The sequence below is a fragment of the Schistocerca americana genome, chromosome 8 (assembly GCF_021461395.2).
Source record: "Schistocerca americana isolate TAMUIC-IGC-003095 chromosome 8, iqSchAmer2.1, whole genome shotgun sequence".
NCBI lineage: Eukaryota > Metazoa > Arthropoda > Insecta > Orthoptera > Acrididae > Schistocerca > Schistocerca americana.
Genome location: NC_060126.1, coordinates 469,852,134 through 469,872,043, shown reverse-complemented (window position 1 = coordinate 469,872,043; position 19,910 = coordinate 469,852,134). Strand labels below are relative to the sequence as shown.

At 44.7% G+C, this 19,910-nt stretch overlaps 1 protein-coding gene across 1 annotated transcript in view; it reads left to right on the top strand.

Annotated features, from left to right (window-relative positions):
• The window catches only part of LOC124545015 (fatty acyl-CoA reductase wat-like), a 208,390-nt gene that overhangs the window by 136,099 nt on the left and 52,381 nt on the right, over positions 1 to 19,910 (top strand). Inside the window, exon 6 of the mRNA XM_047123792.1 lies at positions 10,807 to 10,916. Within this exon, the coding sequence (XP_046979748.1) occupies positions 10,807 to 10,916 (110 nt within the window). The remainder of the gene's footprint in view (positions 1 to 10,806; positions 10,917 to 19,910) is intronic.

Below are 19,910 nucleotides of genomic sequence, written 5' to 3'. Positions count from 1 at the left end.
TAACATGATCAGTAGCCAGCTGTGTTTGATTTTCCAAGTCGTCATTTACCTTACGAACTGTAAAGCATGCAAAGAATAGCAAACGGAGTTCGCTGATTGCAGTTCTGAAAAGTACTTTTATACTGACTGCAGATGAACCTCTTTTTGACTAACATTTCTGCTTAAAGTAGGGGAACAATGAAATTTCCTGGCTGATTAAAACTGTGTGCTGGACCTAGACACGAACTCGGGACCTTTGCGTTTCGCGGGCTAGTGCTCTACCACTTGCATACTCCACATCCCCCAGACTGTGGCTAAGCCAGGTCTCCGCAATATCCTTTCTTTCTGCAACTTTCGCAGGAGAGCTTCTATAAAGTTTCGAAGGTAGGAGACGAGGTACTGCCGGAAGTAAAGCTGTGAGGACGGGGTGTGAGTCGTGAATGGGTAGCTAAGATAGTAGAGCGGCTTTCCGCGGATGATGCTGTAGTATACATAGAATCTGCAGGATTAGAAAATTGCAGCGAAATGTAGGAAGATCTTCAGCGGATAGGCACTTGGTGCAGGGAGTGGCAACTGACCCTTAACATAGACTAATGTAATGTATAGCGAATACATAGAACGAACGATCCTTTATTCCATGATTATATGATAGCGGAACAAACACTGGTAGCAGTTGCTTCTGTAAAATATCTGGGAGTATGCGTACGGAACAATTTGAAGTGGAATGATCATATAAAATTAATTGTTTATAAGGTGGGTGCCACGTTGAGATTCATTGGGAGAGTCATTAGAAAATGTAGTCCATCAACAAAGGAGGCGGCTTACAAAACTCTCGTTCGACCAATACTTGAGTATTGCTCATCAGTGTGGGATCCGTACCAGGTCGGGTTGACAGAGGAGATAGAGAAGATCCAAAGAAGAGCTGCGCGTTTCGTCACAGGGTTATTTGATAATCGTGATAGCGTTACGGAGATGTTTAGCAGACTCAAGTGGCAGACTCTGCAAGAGAGGCGCTCTGCATCGCGGTGTAGCTTGCTGTCCAGGTTTCGAGAGAGTGCGTTTCTGGATGAGGTATCGAATATATTGCTTCCCCATACTTATACCTCCCGAGGAGATCACGAATGTAAAATTAGAGAGATTCGACAGCGCATGGAGGCTTTCTGGCAGTCGTTCTTCCCGCGAACCATACGCGACTGGAACAGGAAAGAAAGGTAAGGAGAGTGGCACGTAATGTGCCCTCCGCCACACACCGCTGGGTGGCTTGCGGAGTATAAATGTAGATGTTGATGGCAAAGGTTACGAGTTTGAGTCTCTGTCCGGCACACAGTTTTAATCTGCCAGGAAGTTTCATATTAGCGTACACTCCGCTGCAGAGTGAAAACGAACGATGACTGTTCACACTCGAAATAAAATGTAGAGTGCAAAATTCATATAGTATCACGTAAATAGATTTATCTTTCAACTTGATTTCATCAGTGACAATGTGAATAAATAATAGGCACTTCAGTACAAGGTCTTGAACAGTCGAAGTGCAGCCTTCTACTCACTCCGGTCTTCTCCAAGTCTTCCATCGTTGGGAATAATTTGTCGCATTGAAGGGTGCCTATACAGATAAGGACTAACACCACCAACTCCATAGGCATAGCTCGACGTTTCTGAAAGTGATGACTGAGGCATGATGTCTAACTCTCGTAGAAAACCTGCACACTTTATTCTCTTTTCTACGTTAAGGTAGTAATCGCTGAATTCTTTTCTATAATCTAAACTCAGATCTTATTGCTGCAAACTACTAAAAGCTACTTTGCAATTCTGCCAATAAAGTATCGTTTGCAAAGTACCGTTGGACAAACTGATTGTAAACAAGTGAGTAACAACTGATAAACTGTTGGAATGAGATTAAAACATCCTCGGAGTTTTACCAGAAGGCTTTTTATAACGCAGCTTCAGTGTACAGGAGGTGGACACAAATATGGAAACGACAAAACCACAACACACTTCCATGCCCAATACGGTGTAGGAAACCCATTGGTATTCAAAGCAGCTTACAGTACTCTCGCAATAGATAAAAACAGCTTCAGTACGGTTTTCAAGGGAATCTTATACCATTACTCCCGCAAATCAGTGGTATGTTCAGGTAACGATAGTGCAAGGAGATGGCGATGACGCGCAATTCTCTCTAAAGCACCGGGTGATCAAAAAGTCAGTATAAATTTGAAAACTTTATAAACCACGGAATAATGTGGATGTTGTTGTGGTCTCCAGTCCTGACACTGGTTTGATGCAGCTCTCCATGTTACTCTATCCTCTGCAAGCTTCTTCATCTCCCAGTACCTACTCCAACCTACATCCTTCTGAATCTGCTTAGTGTATTCATCTCTTGGTCTCCCTCTACGATTTTTACCCTCCACGCTGCCCTCCAATACTAAATTGGTGGTCCCTTGATGCCTCGGAACATGTCCTACCAACCGATCCCTTCTTCTGGTCAAGTTGTGCCACAAACTGCTCTTCTCCCCAATTCTATTCAATACCTCCTCATTAGTTATGTGATCTACCCATCTAATCTTCAGCATTCTTCTGTAGCACCACATTTCGAAAGCCTCTATTCTCTTCTTGTCCAAGCTAGATATCGCCCATGTTTCACTTCCATACATGGCTACACTCCATACGAATACTTTCAGAAGTGACTTCCTGACACTTAAATCAATACTGGATGTTAACAAATTTCCCTTCTTCAGAAACGCTTTCCTTGGCATTGCCGGTCTACATTTTATATCCTCTCTACTTCGACCATCATCAGTTATTTTGCTCCCCAAATAGCAAAACTCCTTTACTACTTTAAGTGTCTCATTTCCTAATCTAATTCCCTCAGCATCATCCGACTTAATTCGACTACATTCGATTATCCTCATTGTGCTTTTGTTGTTGTTCATCTTATATCCTCCTTTCAAGACACTGTCCATTCCGTTCAACTTCCAAGTCCTTTGCTGTCTGACAGAATTACAATGTCAATAATGTAGATAGAGAAGTAAAAATTGACACACATTCTTGGAATGACATGGGGTTTTAATAGAACCAAAAAAAAAGTTCACAAGATGTCCGACAGAAGCCGCTGGACACCAAAACGTCAGTGACTGCGCATGACAATCGTGTACAAAAGGAGCTGTAATGAGAGAGATAATAAGATGCGCCAGCAGTCGCAGCATGTTAACTTTACCTGAAAATGCGCTTTTAGTGAAGCTGTATTATCAGAATGGGGAATGTGTTAGTTCAGCGTTACGATCCTATCGCCATAGGAAGGGGATTCGAACGGGTAAAGATCCGTTGAAAAATGCAGCTGCGGCGAGAATGATTTCGAAGTTCGAAGCACGGGTTGTTTAGACGATAGACTCCGTAGTGGCAGACCGAGCACAATGCGTAATGGTGCTGACGCAGTTCAGGAAGAAATGGAGACTGTAGCGGATTCGTCTATGCACGCGGAAGTCAGAGCTAGTGCAGTCGCACGTCGCACCGGCATTCCACACACTACTGTTTAGTTGGCACTTAGGCGTACCCTCCGATGCTATCCGTACAAAATCCGTCGGCATCGTGAACTGTTACCTGGCGATTTAGCGAAGCGGAGGGCATTTGCGGTCTCGGCGTTTCAAAAGACGGCGGAACTTGACGATTGGTTGAGTAACGTGTTGTGGACCGACGAAGCTCATTTCATGCTCCGAGGGTCTGTCAACGCCCACAACTGCAGAACGTGGGCTACCGAAAATCCTAGAACTGTCGTGGAAACTCCATTGCACGACGTGAAAGTCACGGTATGGGTTGGATTTACCACATGTACCGTTATCGGTTATTTTTTCTTCGAGGAAATGTGTGATTCTGGTTTTGTAACTGCTACCGTGACGGGTGAGAGGTACGCCGATATGTTACAGAATCGCATCATCCCCAGCCTGGCTGATAAACACCTGCTGGAACGTACGATGTTTATGCAGGATGGCGCTCCACCCCATATTGCTAGACGCGTGAAAGATCTCTTACGCGCGTCGTTTGGTGACGATCGCGTGCTCAGCCGCCACTTTCGTCATGCTTGGCCTCCCAGGTCCCCAGACCTCAGTCCGTGCGATTATTGGCTTTTGGGTTACCTGAAGTCGCAACTGTATCGTGATCGACCGACATCTCTAGGGATGCTGAAAGACAACATCCGACGCCAATGCCCCACCATAACTCCGGACATGCTTTACAGTGCTGTTCACAACATTATTCCTCGACTACAGCTATTGTTGAGGAATGATGGTGGACATATTGAGCATTTCCTGTAAAGAACATCGTCTTTGCTCTTCTTACTTTATTACGCTAATTATTGCTATTCTGATCAGATGAAGCGCCATCTGTCGGACATTTTTTGAACTTTTGTATTTTTGTGGTTCTAATAAAACCCCATGTCATTCCAAGCATGTGTTTTAATTTGAACCTCTCTATGTGCATTATTCCGTGATTTATTCAGTTTTCAAATTTATACTGACTTTTTGATCACCCGGTAGACCACAAAGCTCAGCAATATTGACATGTGGTGACTGGGGTGGGAAGGAGAGATGTGACAGTTCATCCTGACGATCACAAAGCCAGTATTGGACGATGCGAGCTGTATGAGCATAGGCGTTGTCGTCTTGGAACATAGCGTCACTATTAGAAAACAAGCAAATTGTACCATGGGAAGGACCTGATGAGCCCAGATGTTCTTATAATTTTTTGCAGTAACGCGACCTTGCAGCGTAACCATAGAGCTCATGGAATACCGTGACGTTGCTCCCAATTCATCACCGAACGCCCATCATGTTTCACCCTGGTTATGTAAACTCAGCTACAAGTTGCAAATCATGTGCAACAAGACGCAAGACTCATCCGACCAAATTACTTTCTTCCAATGCTCCATAGACCATTTTTTCAAAAGCGTAAAGTGTCATTTGACTGCTTTTTATTACAATATAAAACCATAATTATACACAGTCAAACGGCGGCCTACTCTTTTGAAATGTATTGTATGATTGTGGCTCAACGCCGGTGAAAACTCTCTACGTTCTATGTTTTACAACTTCGGCAGCACGTTTTCCTGCTACGGGCATTCGCATAACCGTTGACTGCTTTCGAAATTCCAGCTCACTCTGCAATTATTTGCTTATGGAACTCCCTTCGTGATGCTTTGGTGCTGCCATGGTTCGCGAGTGCGATATTCAGTTGTGCAGTGGCATTTGCAGCTGTGATCCTCTTAGTTTTCGTGACAATCCTCTTCAATGACGTTCTTTCGCGGTCACTCAAGACATGCGTCGTGACAGTACATGATCAGTTTTCCTGATTTTCCTGTATGCGGTATGAATCTTAGATAAGCTGCCTCTTGAAACACCAGACACTTCGTATACTGTGGTTACACAAGCACTCACCATACGAGAACCAACTATTCTGCCATGTTCGACTTCACTAAACTCTAAAATAATGTACTCACAATTACAGAGAACACTGTTTTGACCACGACTGACACTTGTTATGTACACTCCTGGAAATTGAAATAAGAACACCGTGAATTCATTGTCCGAGGAAGGGGAAACTTTATTGACACATTCCTGGGGTCAGATACATCACATGATCACACTGACAGAACCACAGGCACATAGACACAGGCAACAGAGCATGCACAATGTCGGCACTAGTACAGTGTATATCCACCTTTCGCAGCAATGCAGGCTGCTATTCTCCCATGGAGACGATCGTAGAGATGCTGGATGTAGTCCTGTGAAACGGCTTGCCATGCCATTTCCCCCTGGCGCCTCAGTTGGACCAGCGTTCGTGCTGGACGTGCAGACCGCGTGAGACGACGCTTCATCCAGTCCCAAACATGCTCAATGGGGGACAGATCCGGAGATCTTGCTGGCCAGGGTAGTTGACTTACACCATCTAGAGCACGTTGGGTGGCACCGGATACATGCGGACGTGCATTGTCCTGTTGGAACAGCAAGTTCCCTTGCCGGTCTAGGAATGGTAGAACGATGGGTTCGATGACGGTTTGGATGTACCGTGCACTATTCAGTGTCCCCTCGACGATCACCAGTGGTGTACGGCCAGTGTAGGAGATCGCTCCCCACACCAAGATGCCGGGTGTTGGCTCTGTGTGCCTCGGTCGTATGCAGTCCTGATTGTGGCGCTCACCTGCACGGCGCCAAACACACATACGACCATCATTGGCACCAAGGCAGAAGCGACTCTCATCGCTGAAGACGACACGTCTCCATTCGTCCCTCCATTCACGCCTGTCGCGACACCACTGGAGGCGGGCTGCACGATGTTGGGGCGTGAGCGGAAGACGGCCTAACGGTGTGCGGGACCGTAGCCCAGCTTCATGGAGACAGTTCGAATGGTCCTCGCCGATACCCCAGGCGCAACAGTGTCCCTAATTTGCTGGGAAGTGGCGGTGCGGTCCCCTACGGCACTGCGTAGGATCCTACGGTCTTGGCGTGCATCCGTGCGTCGCTGCGGTCCGGTCCCAGGTCGACGGGCACGTGCACCTTCCGCCGACCACTGGCGACAACATCGATGTACTGTGGAGACCTCACGCCCCACGTGTTGAGCAATTCGGCGGTACGTCCACCCGGCCTCCCGCATGCCCACTATACGCCCTCGCTCAAAGTCCGTCAACTGCACATACGGTTCACGTCCACGCTGTCGCGGCATGCTACCAGTGTTAAAGACTGCGATGGAGCTCCGTATGCCACGGCAAACTGGCTGACACTGACGGCGGCGGTGCACAAATGCTGCGCAGCTAGCGCCATTCGACGGCCAACACCGCAGTTCCTGGTGTGTTCGCTGTGCCGTGCGTGTGATCATTGCTTGTACAGCCCTCTCGCAGTGTCCGGAGCAAGTATGGTGGGTCTGACACACCGGTGTCAATGTGTTCTTTTTTCCATTTCCAGGAGTGTATTTACATGGCAAAGATGCCGTTCCTGGTAATACGACAGCGCAAACTGCAGGGCTGACTAGCGATTGCATTTACACTCTACGGTAAAAAAACGACTTACCACGTAAGAATTATCCGAATGGGACGGAAATCGCAGTAGATGTGATCTGCATATACAACAAAGTATAACTGTTTCAGAGAAATTGGATGATTTATTCAAGAGAAGGAGCTTCACAACCTGAGCAAGTGAATAACGCGTTATCCGCCTCTGGCCGTTATCCAAATAGTTATTCGCTGGGGCACTGATTGATACAATTTTTGGCTGGCCTCCTGAGAGATATCAAGGCATATTCTGTCCAATTGGAGGGTTAAATAGTCAAAATCACGAGATGGTTAGAGGGCCCCATCGGCAATGTCCGAAACGTTCGCAAATGGGAAGAGAACAGGCAACAGTATTTGCGAAGCTATGGTCTGGCAAGAACAAAGACAAGCAGTAGATACTATCACCGTGTACGGGCAGGCATTATCTTGCTGAAATGTAAGGCCAATATGGCTTGACATGAAGGGCAACAGTGTGGCCGAGCGGTTCTAGGCGCTTCAGTCTGGAACCGCGCGACCGCTACGGTCGCAGGTTCGAATCCTGCCTCGGGATGGATGTGTGTGATGTCCTTGGGTTATTTAGGTTTAAGTAGTTCTAAGTTCAAAAAATGTTTAAAAGTGTGTGAAATCTTATGGAACTGCTAAGGTCATCAGTCCCTAAGCTTACACAGTACTTAATCTAAATTATCCTAAGGACAAACACGCAACCCCATGCCCGAGGGAGGACTCGAACCTCCGCCGGAACCAGTCGCCCAATCCATGACTGCAGCACCCCAGACCGCTCGGCTAATTCCGCGGGGCCAGTTCTACGTTCTAGGGGACTGGTGATCCCATATTTTAAGTCCCATAGTGCTGAGAGCCATTTGAAACTTTGAAGGGCAACAAAACGGAACGTCAAACATTTTCAACGTACCGCTGTGCTGTGAGAGAGCGGCGGATGACAACCTAAGGGATTCTTCGTCGAAATAAAATGGCACCTGAGACCATCAGTCATGGCTGTCGGGCCTTAAAATGGGCGACATTCGGACTGGAATCCCAGCACTCTCCGGGGCGTCTCCAGTCGATGAGATTCCAGGATGAAGACGTGTCTGGAGACGCCCTGGACCACAGGGTCTGAACACCCAGGAGTGATGTTCTGGGGTGTCGTTTTATTTCTCATAAGGACCCCTTATGTTGCCATCCGCAGCACTGTCACATCACAGCGGTGCGTCGAAAATGTTTGACGTTCCGTTTTGTTGCCCTTTATGGCAAGCCATCCAGGGCTTACATTTCAGCAAGATAATGCCCATCCGCACACGACGAGAGTTTCTGTTGCTTGTCTTCGTGCTTGCCAATCCCTACTTTGGCCAGAAAGTTTTTCGGACCTCTCCACAACTGAGAACATTTGGAGCATTATGGAAAGGGTTCTCCGACCAGTTCGGTGTTTTGACGATCTAACGCGCCAGTTGGACAGAATCTGATACGATATCCCCCAGGAGGCCATCTGTCAACTCTATTAATCACAGGCAGGCCGAGTACCTGTTTACATAAGGACAGAGGTGGACCAAAACGTTGGCGACTTGCTCAGTTTGTAAAACTCTTGTTTCTACATCTACATCTACATCTACATACACACTCCGCACTCCACCATACGGTGCGTGGCGTTGGTACCTCGGACCACAACTAGCATCTTCTCTCCCTGTTCCACTCCCAAACAGAACGAGGGAAAAATGACGGCCTATATGCCTCTGTACGAGCCCTAATCTCTCTTATCTTATCTTTGTGGTCTTTCCGCGAAATGTAAGTTGGTGACAGTAAAATTGTACTGCAGTCAGCCTCAGATGCTGGTTCTCTAAATTTGCTCAGTAGCGATTCACGAAAAGAACGCCTCCTTCCCTCTAGAGACTCCCACCCGAGTTCCTGAAGCATTTCCGTAACACTCGCGTGATGATCAGACCTACCAGTAACAAATCTAGCAGCCCGCCTCTGAATTGCTTCATTGTCCACCCTCAATCCGACCTGATAGAGATTCCAAACGTTCGAGCAATACTCAAGAATAGGTCGTATTAGTGTTTTATAAGAGGTCTCCTTTACAGATGAACCACATCTTCCCAAAATTCTACCAATGAACCGAAGACGACTATCCGCCTTCCCCACAACTGCCATTACATGTTTGTCCCACTTCAGATGGCTCTGCAATGTTACGCCCAAATATTTAATCGAAGTGACTGTCAAGCGCTGCACTACTAATGGAGTATTCAAAGATTATGGGATTCTTTTTCCTATTCATCAGCATTAATTTAGATTTATCTATATTTAAAGTTAGCTACCATTCTTTACACAAATCACAAATCCTGTCCAAGTCATCTTGTATCCTCCTACAGTCACTCAACGACGACACCTTCCCGTACACCACAGCGCCATCAGCAAACAGCCGCACATTGCTATCCACCCTATCCAAAAGATCATTTATGTAGATAGAAAACAGCGGACCTACCACATGTCCCTGGGGCACTGCAGATGATACCCTCACCTCCGATGAACACTCACCATCTAGGACAACGTACTGGGTTCTATTACTTAAGAAGTCTTCGAGCCACTCACATATTTGGGAACCAGTCCCAAATGCTCGTACCTTAGGAGTCTGCAGTGAGGCACCGAGTCAAACGCTTTCCGGAAGTCAGGGAATATGGCATCCGTCTGATACCCTTCTTCCATGGTTGGCAAGATATCATGTGAAAAAGAGGACGAGTTGCATTTCGCAGGAGCAATGCTTTCTAAAGCCGTGCTGATGCATGGACAGCAACTTCTGTCTCAAGGACATTCATTATATTCGAACTGAGAATATGTTCGAGAATCCTGCAACAAACCGATGTTCAGGATATAGGTCTAATTTTGAGGATCCGTCCTTCTACCCTTCTTATATACAGGCGTCACCTACGCTTTTTTCCAGTCGCTCGGGACTTTATGTTGGGCAAGAGATTCGCAATAAATGCAAGCTAAGTAAGGAGCCAATGCAGTAGAGTACTCTCTGTAAAACCGAATTGGAATCCCATCACGACCTGGCGATTCATTTATTTTCAACCCATTCACCTGCTTCGCAACCCCAGGGATGTCTATCACTGTGTCCTCCATACGGGAATCTGTACGAGACTCAAAACGCGGTATGTTTGTACGAGCCTCCTGCGTGAAAGATTTCTCAAATGCTAAATTTAAAATTTCAGCTTTCGTTTTGCTGTCTTCCGTTGCCAGGCCAGACTGATCAGTGAGTGATTGGATGGAAGCCTTCGACCCGCTTACCGATTTTGCGTAAGACCAGAATTTCCTTGGGTTTTCAGCAAGATCTTTTGCTAAGGTATGACTGTGCTAGTGGTTGAATGCTTCGCGCATCGCTCTTTTTGCAGCAGCACGAATCTCTACTAACTTTTGCCTGTGCTCATTCTCCCGATCTTTCTTGTACCGCGAGTGCAACTGCCTTTGCTTCCTGAGCATTCTCCGAATTGCGCTGTTAAACCACGGTGGGACTTTTCCGTCGGTAACCCACTTTTTCGGCACATACTTGTCCAATGCGTGATTTACAATGTGTCTAATGTGTTTAATGTGTTTGAATAAGTCATTCAGTTTTTCATTTGTTTGTCTGTGCATTTACGTAACATCTGACGATTTCTGTTCTTTTTGGATAATTCCATCGCGGTGAATGTATGTTCAGGCATGCATTTCTAACGATATTTCCATATTTACGTCCAGCGCCTATGCATCAGCTGCAGACGCGAGAGGAGGGGTCAGTTAGAGCTGAGTGTGTGACCACTGTGCAGGTTGCCGCTCGGCTACCCCAACACGTACACACTGACCAAGGCGGTGGCCGAGCAGCTGGTGCGCGACGAGGGCTTCGGGCTGCCCGTGGCTATCGTCCGGCCCTCCATGGGTGAGTAAGCGCTGCGCTGCGCTGGCTCCTCTCCTCGCTCGCGGGGCGAATCTTCCACTCAACGGCAAGCTGTGCGCTGTTTTTAAAAGCTTCTAAGTAGAATAAAACTGTGTGTCTGACAGGGACTCTAACCCGAAACCTTTGCTGGATAGCTCTGTCTGCAATACGCAAGGTTCCACGATCGTGCCTCTGTCTGGCACACAGTTTTAATCTTCCATGACGATTCCTATTGTGATGACTTCAACCCACAGGAAAAATAATTATCAAAATCTGAACTGTGGAGTCATCCAAAATTCTAGTTGCAAAACCACACTCTTTGTTATACTTCTCAATTGGTCACGATCCCACCATGTTTATGAACTGAAAACTCTAATATTGACGAGAAAGTGCTCTGAAATTAACCTGAACCGACAAAATTGAGTATATATTCTCATAACTTCAAAGACAAATGGTTCAAATGGCTCTTAGCACTATGGGACTTAACTTCTGATGTCATCAGTCCCCTAGGACTTAGAACTACTTAAACCTAACTAACCTAGGGACATCACACACATCCATGCCCGAGGCAGGATTCGAACCTGCGACCGCAGCGGTCTCGCGGTTCTAGACTGTAGCGCCTAGAACCGCTCGGCCACTCCGGCCTTCAAAGACATCTAAGACAATATCTGAAAGGAATTAGAAAAAGTGACAAAATTTCGTGAATCACACACAATACTGTTAATAATTACATGAACACTGAGGGGGTTCACCATACATGTACCCACTTTTGAGTATAACCAGTGTCTCTTAATACTACGACTCGTAGCAATACAATATCAAAAACTTTTATTACTGGGTAAACAGTCCCTACTCGATTTGACAGCTGACATTTATAATTCCCGCTCAAGTCAAGAAATGCACCAATACGGGAATAGCAGCTTTTACGTTATTGGTGAGAACGCAAGCAATTATGGCGGTCGCCGTAATTTTCGCCCGACACAATATTTCGCGACAAAATACTCTTATTAGTCACTTTCGTATATCTAGTCTCATAACAATACATAAAACTACATAAAATAACTACAATAATTTTGACATGCAAAGAGAATTAGTTCTAATGAGAGGAAGAAGTTTATATATACTGGTGTTTCAACAATGACTACCAGGCAACTTTTAATTCACTGATTGTAATTTTATTTACGTTAGCAGAAAGCAAACATAAACTAAACAAACAATTTATTCGAATAGAGTCTGTAATTCTTATACTTTTAATAGAGAAAGAAAGTTTCTAGGTCAGGCGATAGCGTTTCGGCGAAATCTCTTAACTTTTTGTTGCATACGAAGCGTTGCGTTGGGCAGCACGATGTCGGCGGGTTACGATGATGAGAGCAGGATACAGGCAGTTCCGCTGGTTAATCTTCTCCGGCGAAACGCAAATGAAGTTCCGGCACAGCTGTATCAGCAACCCCGTGGTGATTAACAAACCACAAGACGCCACTATACGACCGTTGTTGAGTTTTGCTATTTGGGGAGCAAAATAACTGATGATGGTCGAAGTAGAGAGGATATAAAACGTAGACTGGCAATGGCAAGGAAAGCGTTTCTGAACAAGAGAAATTTGTTAACATCGAGTATAGATTTAAGTGTCAGGAACTCGTTTCTGAAAGTATTTGTATAGAGTGTAGCCATGTACGGAAATGAAACGTGGACGGTAAATAGTTTAGACAAGAATAGAATAAAAGCTTTCGCTAATGTGGTGCTACAGAAGAATGCTGAAGATTAGATGGGTAGATCACATAACTAATGAGGAGGTACTGAATAGAATTGGAGAGAAGAGAAATTTGTGGCACAACTTGACTAGAAGAAGGGATCGGTTGGTAGGGCATATTCTGAGGCATCAAGGGAACACCAATTTAGTATTGGAGGACAGCGTGGAGGGTAAAAATTGTAGAGGGAGACCAAGAGATCAATACATTAAGCAGATTCAGAAGGATGTAGGCTGCAGTAGGTACTGAGAAGTGAAGAAGCTTGCTCAGGATAGAGTAGCATGGAGAGATGCATCAAAGCAGTCTCTGGACTGAAGACCTTAACAACAACATGAAAAAAACGTACATTAATTACAATCCACGGCGTTCACACACACTTTACTCAACGTGTAAACGTCACTACAGATATTCGGATATAGGTTATGACATGTTCGATATACCTGCCATCAATGATGTGGCGCGGACGAATAGCGAAATTCTGCATGACCCGCTGAAGTGTCGGAACATCGATTTTGTCGATGCCATCCCGAATGGCTGTTTTCAGCTCAGCAATAGTTTTTGGGGTTTTGCTGTACACCTTGTCTTTAATATAGCCCCAGAAAAAGAAGTCGCGCGTGCTCAGATACGGAGAATATGGCGGCCAATCGACGTCCATGCCAGTGGCCTCTGAGTACGACAGAGCCAGAAGGTGGTCCCCAAAGTGCTCCTCCAGGAGATCAAACATTCTCCTGCTTCGATGGAGTCGAACTCAGTCTCGCATGAACCACATCTTGCCGAAGTCGGCATAACTTTGGATAAAGCAGATGGAGTCATCTTCCAAAACCTTCACGTACCGTTCGTTAGTCACTGTGCCATCAAAGAATATCGCGCCGATTATTCCGTGACGCAGTCACCCGTTGAGGCCGAAGAGACTTCTATATCCCGAAATGCGGATTCTCAGTCCCCTAAATCTTACTTATTGAGGAAAGTGGACTTCGTCGCTAAACAAACCATACAGCGCGTACTAATTTCCTCATGCTCCGCGTCCAACCGGTGCAGTTTGGACGTCCTAACGCAAACCGTTCAGAAGTTATGACGATTTTATTTCATACAGTTCACAAATTGTAACCCTGTATCTTTCAAGGACTCTTGTATTTTCAATGTGAGCACAGGAGAACAATACGATGATGTACAGTCTTCCACGCAGGTCTTCTTTCTTTAACGTTGCTGGGAGGGAAGACAGAATTTCGTAGTCTACGTGATTTTTTGCTCCTGACTTTACGCAAAAAAACAGTTCCACGGTTAGAAGTAGTACAACACATAAAACACTCTTCTCTGGAAGCTTATCTGATTTGAGTGAAATATCCTTTCCAGCTGTCTCAGTACAAAATTTCTAAACCTTCAATTAAAGTTTAAGTAAAGCCGACAATTGCACGAGGGTGGGATCCAGAGATATCCGTTATTGAGTGAGTAAACAACTAATACTGACAGCTGAAGAACGTTCTGCTTCATCACGTAAATTTCGTGCTGTTTATTACTATAAAAAACACTTTTGAATGAAGTCACATAGTTTTTATGGTTTCAAAATATCCCAAATATTGTCTATTAAAGTTCCTACAATTTCCCAATGTATCTAAATATGTGATAAAATTTTAAATCAGTTTCAGTTAATCTGTTACTTCGAGATATCTCTTGTGCTACTTCAAGGAAAACAGCTTTATTTTCAGATTAATATGTATTTTTCTCTCGTAACAACTACAAGCAACGCAATACAGATTAAATGCAGGGTCGTATCAGAAGGAAGAACAGCAGTAATAGTAACAGAAATGCAAGAATGCCTCACGTTATTATATCCGTATAACGAAAAAGTACAATGGTTACAGCTGCATATTCCTTAAACCAATAGGTTCTAAGTGATTTTAATATTGTTTAATATTAATGTTAATTTAATGAGTATTGATAATTTAATTTACTATATGCAACAATTACTTATATTTACAAATTACAATTTCTTATCGACAAAAGGAGTGGTTACATACTGTATATCCTCTACACAGCTAAACATATTCCACCTGTACATCTCCTCCAGTACGCCGACGACAACTTTCCTAGTACTATATCCCACTCTCCAGAAATCCCAACAATCTGTTCAGATCAACTAGTTTACCTATATTTACTAGGGTCATGAAAGTGAAGCAGCGGTCGAAAAGGGAATGAGTGTTTTTGTTCAGTCTGTACACTGAGAAGGCAGTATAGAAAACCAAAGAAAAATTCGGACAAGGAAGTTAAACTTCAGGGAGAAGAAATATAAATTTTGAGTTTCGCCAGTGACATTGTAATTCTGTGAGAGACAGCAAACGGCTTGGAAGTGCAGTTGAACATAGTGAGCAGTGTCTTGAAAGACGGGTATAAGATGAACGTCAACAAAAGCAAAATACGGCTAATAGAAACCAGTTGAGTTAAATCACGCGATGCTGATGGAATTAGATTAGGAAACGATACACTAAAAGTAGTAGATGAGTTTTTCTAAATGTACAGTAAAATAACTGATGATGGCCGAAGTAGAAAGGATATGAACTATAGACTGGCGGTGGCAAGAAAAGCGTCTCTGAGGAAGAGGGATTTATCAACATCGAATGTAGATATATGTGTTAGGAAGTCTTTTTGTGTACCAAACGATGCTTCTGTTAACAGTTCCAAGTGCCATGCGCTAACGTCTTTGTTCCGCAAGATTTGCACACGATTGTTGAGTCAGCTAAAGTTATGAACCCATTCCATCTATCCCCAGCGCATACAGTTGCCTTTGATTTTAATACGTTCACGCCGGCGTATACCACCTGTGGCGCACGATAAATCCACTGAGCAGCGTGTACCACTAGTTGCTTCCGCCTGACCCTACAAACTACGCTACCTGCAAAACACTACCGTTTCATGCATTACCTACCAGTCAGGCGGAACAAACAGCTATGAACACAATGCACTTCAACGAGTGAGCTCTGTGAGAAAATGAAATATTACATAATTTTTGATTAATCTAGAGTAAATTTATTTTATGTGATCCCTTTTTAAAAAAAGAAAATGGTCTTAAGGCATTTCTTTAAATAAAAGGTCAATATACCAAAATAGTAGCCTACGGCCATGGAATACGACCGCTGCTCCTCGGTGAGAAACAAAATTCTCAGCGCCAGCATGAACGTGTTAAAGATATTGCTGAAAATCTGTTAAGGCAGGCGTGTAAGGTCCCCAAATGCAGTATGATCCGTCTCAAAGGACTATTTAAAATTCTTAGACGGAAACAGAAGAATGAGAAATGTCAATGTATCCAAAAGAGGAAAACCCAAGGCAGAAGTATGCTGTGGCATTCTTCATGTGAAAAATCAGCCATGTTAATCAGTTGCAAACTAGAAAGTCCTGTTGACATGCAGCCAGAAATTTTCTGACTTGCAACCGCTCTTCGTCGCCTACACTCCACTACTGCGAAAAAGAAAAACTCCGGTGTTGGTCGTATAAATATGAAGCTGTTTTCTTTTTATTATTGCATATCGATTTCAATCACACAGTGATCATCTCCAGTGCAAGCCTAAGTCTAGTGACATGATATAACATTGCACAAAATCTAATTTCAAAACTTCGCTGTTTATCGTGAAGGACATGCCAACTAGCACGTCAGAGTCAAACTCCACTATATTTTAACTGGGCACTTGGAACGAAGCATCTGTAAGTAATTATCCGAATGCAACGGAAATCGCTAGCTGTGATGAACATTACGGACAAACAAATTATTAGACTATCCGGAAAATTGGATGATTTATTCAAGAGAAAGAACTTCACAAAATCAGGATTGACTGATGGAGCTGTCGGATGTCCTCCTGAGGGATAAAGTGGCAAGTTGTGACGAACTGAGGCTTTAGAACGCCAAATTCCGGAGCTAGTTGGAGGGCCCTACCCACAATGCTTGAAACGTCCTCAGTTGGGGAGGGATCCGGCGACCTTTCTTGCGATGATGGGGTTTGAAATGCACGAAGACAAGCGGAGGAGACTCTTGCCATGTGCGAGTGATGAGTTCCGCTTCGAACTGAGCCCTGATGTCCACAGAAGGCGTGTCCGGAGACGCCCCATACAGCGGTGGGATACCAACGTAACTATCGCCAGTCATACCGGCCGATAATCAGGAGTGATGGTTTAGAGTGCCACTTATTTTCATAGAAGGACCCCTTTTAGCATCGGCGGCACAGTTATACCACAGCGGTACGTCGACGATATGGTAGGACCGTTTTCTTGGCCTCAGCGACAAGCCATACTGGGCTCACATTTCAGCAAGATAATGCCCGCCCACTGAGGTCGAGATTCTCTACTGCTTGTATTAGTGCTTGCCAAACCCCATGTTGGCCAGCAAAGTCACCGGATCTCTCCCCAATTGAGGACTTTTGAAGCAGTCAAATGTTCAAAAGTGTGTGAATTCTTAATACCAAACTGCTGATGTCTTCGGTCCCTAGACGTACACACTGCTTAAACTAACTGAACGCTAAGGACAACACTCACACCCATGCCCGAGGGAGGGCTCGAACCTCCGACAAGAGGGGCCGCGCAATTAGTGACGTTGCTCCTCTAACCGCGCGGCCGCTCCGCGCGGCTTTGAAGCATTATGGGCAGGCCCCTCCAACTAGCTCGGTATTTTGACAATCTAACGCACCAATTGGACAGAATATGAAACGATATCCCACAGGACATCCAACAACTCTGTTAACCAATGCCAAGCCCAATAACTACTGCATCAAGCCAGAGGTGGACCAACGAGTTATAGATTTGTTCATTTCGTGAACCACTCTCTCTTGAATAAATATTCCATTTTTTCCTGAAATTTGTCCTTCTTTACATGTTCATCGTATCTACCGATTTCCATCCCACTCGGATATTTTTTAAAGGACTGTGTATTCGAATCATGTTATTCCTGGGGTACTTCCGTTGTATGTCAAGATGAAACTAAGAGTGACGTTCTGTACCACGTTTTTTAACAACCTGGCGTCCATGTTTCACATAACCGTTAGAAATCAACTGAGCAAACAGATGATCGCCAAATCCCCCACCAAAAGTCAGGCCTCTTGCCCCTGTTACAAAACAATAACATTTTATTATTTTAATTCGAGACATACGTTTTCCTTCGTTAGGACTCTTTAACCGTTCTTTTTTCTCTTTATTCATTACACCAAATCGCTAATGCCTTGTAGTTTTAGAACTTTTAATTTCAGTTCATGACGCGGTCCATCAGCTACGCTGTCTGTTTGAACACCTCCCCCTCTCGATGGTTCCTGTTCGCCCAGCAATGGATGTTTAAAAACAAAAACACCTCTGGGACGCACTGCCTTCGTGCTATCCGCAAATTTTTCCCGCCTGACTAACGCCACCGCTTGCTACGTATACTCTGAGAGCACCCCGCTATCTCCTTACCTTGTACCATATATATGGTGTCTTCCTTCCTGTCTGCTGTTGTGCATGTGGCACGCCACCTTCGTCCTCCAAACCATAACCCAAGATGATTTCAGCCTCGCCGGCCCTTGTGGCCGAGCGGTTCTAGGCGCTTCCGTCTGGAACCGCGCGACCGCTACGGTCGCAGGTTCGAATCCCGCCTCGGGCATGGATGTGTGTGATGTCCTTAGGTTATTTAGGCTTAATTAGTTCTAAGTTCTAGGGGACTGATGACTTCCGATGTTAAGTCCCATAGTGCTCTGAGCCATTTGAACCATTTTTGATGTCAGCCTGAGATACATGTGATTTTAGCTGGAATCACAGAGAGAGCAGACAAATGTTGCTGTGACTGCTGGCGGCACCATCGTATGATAGTGGCAGCCCAGCTGTGCATCCTTCCACCCACCCCCACCGGAAGCCTTCCACTTGCTGACAAAGTGACGTCAGTTCCCCCACTCTGCCGCTGAGTGAAATGCTCCGACTGATGGCTTTTACAATGCCCTTTCTCTTTAATAAACTACCCCGTTGCTCGGTTTGTGTAGGGCAGAGTCTAATACCCCGGAACACTTTTCAGACTTCCGTCTATAGCCAGTACTGTAAAAGAAATTCAGTATATTTTCTTATTCCATGTAACATGTGCTGTAGTCTTTGCCTGGAATTACGATAATTACGTGTCCTCGGAATCTTTCGCGGTAACATACTCCAATAAAATCTTCTCGGTTTACAAGACGCGTCATTTCGAATAAAACACTCGAGCTTTCCACAGCAGTAGCCGAAATCTTCATCAGGAGTTTAGATCACTGACTGCCGGGGGCTAGCACCCTGTTCTACTCATGCAGTTGTAATGGAGACTCTGCAACCTCCAACAGAATGTCGGAGCGGGCCACAAACTGAGGGCAAGTTGGACGGCTCCTAGCGGCTCCGTCCAACACCACCTGGACTTCACGAACTGAAAAAATCCTTTATCATCAGAGTCTTCAATAAGCTTATCTAAAATACCTTGCATTATCTCTAATAAATGCTCTTTATCTTCATACTCTGGAGATTTAATTTATTTTCATAGGAAACTGATACCTGTTCTGGGAGTTATTCATTGATACTCCTTTATAAAAAAAAATGAAACTTCCAACTGTTCATTAATAACTACAGAGTAACATAAATTAGGTACAGATCCTGTTCTCTCAAAGTTAACAAAAATTACACTGTGTCTTGCTGATGATGGTCCAGACCGAAGAAAAGTTGACTTATGCCGCCCGCCCCCCCCCCCCCCCCCCCCGTTAACTGAGATATTGTTGAAATTTTGTTTTCACTTTCCTATTGATCTGCAGAATTCACACTCTCACTTATCGCTTTCTGAAGCTGTGCTGCTTACAGACGCATCCGCATTTCCCGCAAAGCCAGTTGCGATCACAGATAGGAAGGACAACCAGGAAATATCGATGGAACACATCCATCTTTTATCCTCGGTCGTTCAAGTTTTACAGTTAAAATCCGTCCTGTCTTCTCGTCAAAGCAGCTTGCTGTGCATACAATACTTCCCGGTTGGAAATGTCTGTGACAGTTCTGTAACAGCACAACACTAATTAATAAAACTTTCTGTGTGACAATAGTTGCATTAATGAGAGACATTTCGCAGCCAGATTCGTATTAACCTCGCAGCAATGGTCCAGAATTAAGAAACAAATGATACTGGTACATCATACATAACTGCTTTTAAAAACAATTGACAAATGTGGTGCAATGGAAACAAATAACGCACTATAAATTTTTTGTCATTTACTTACCCTTGAATGATGTGTGGGCA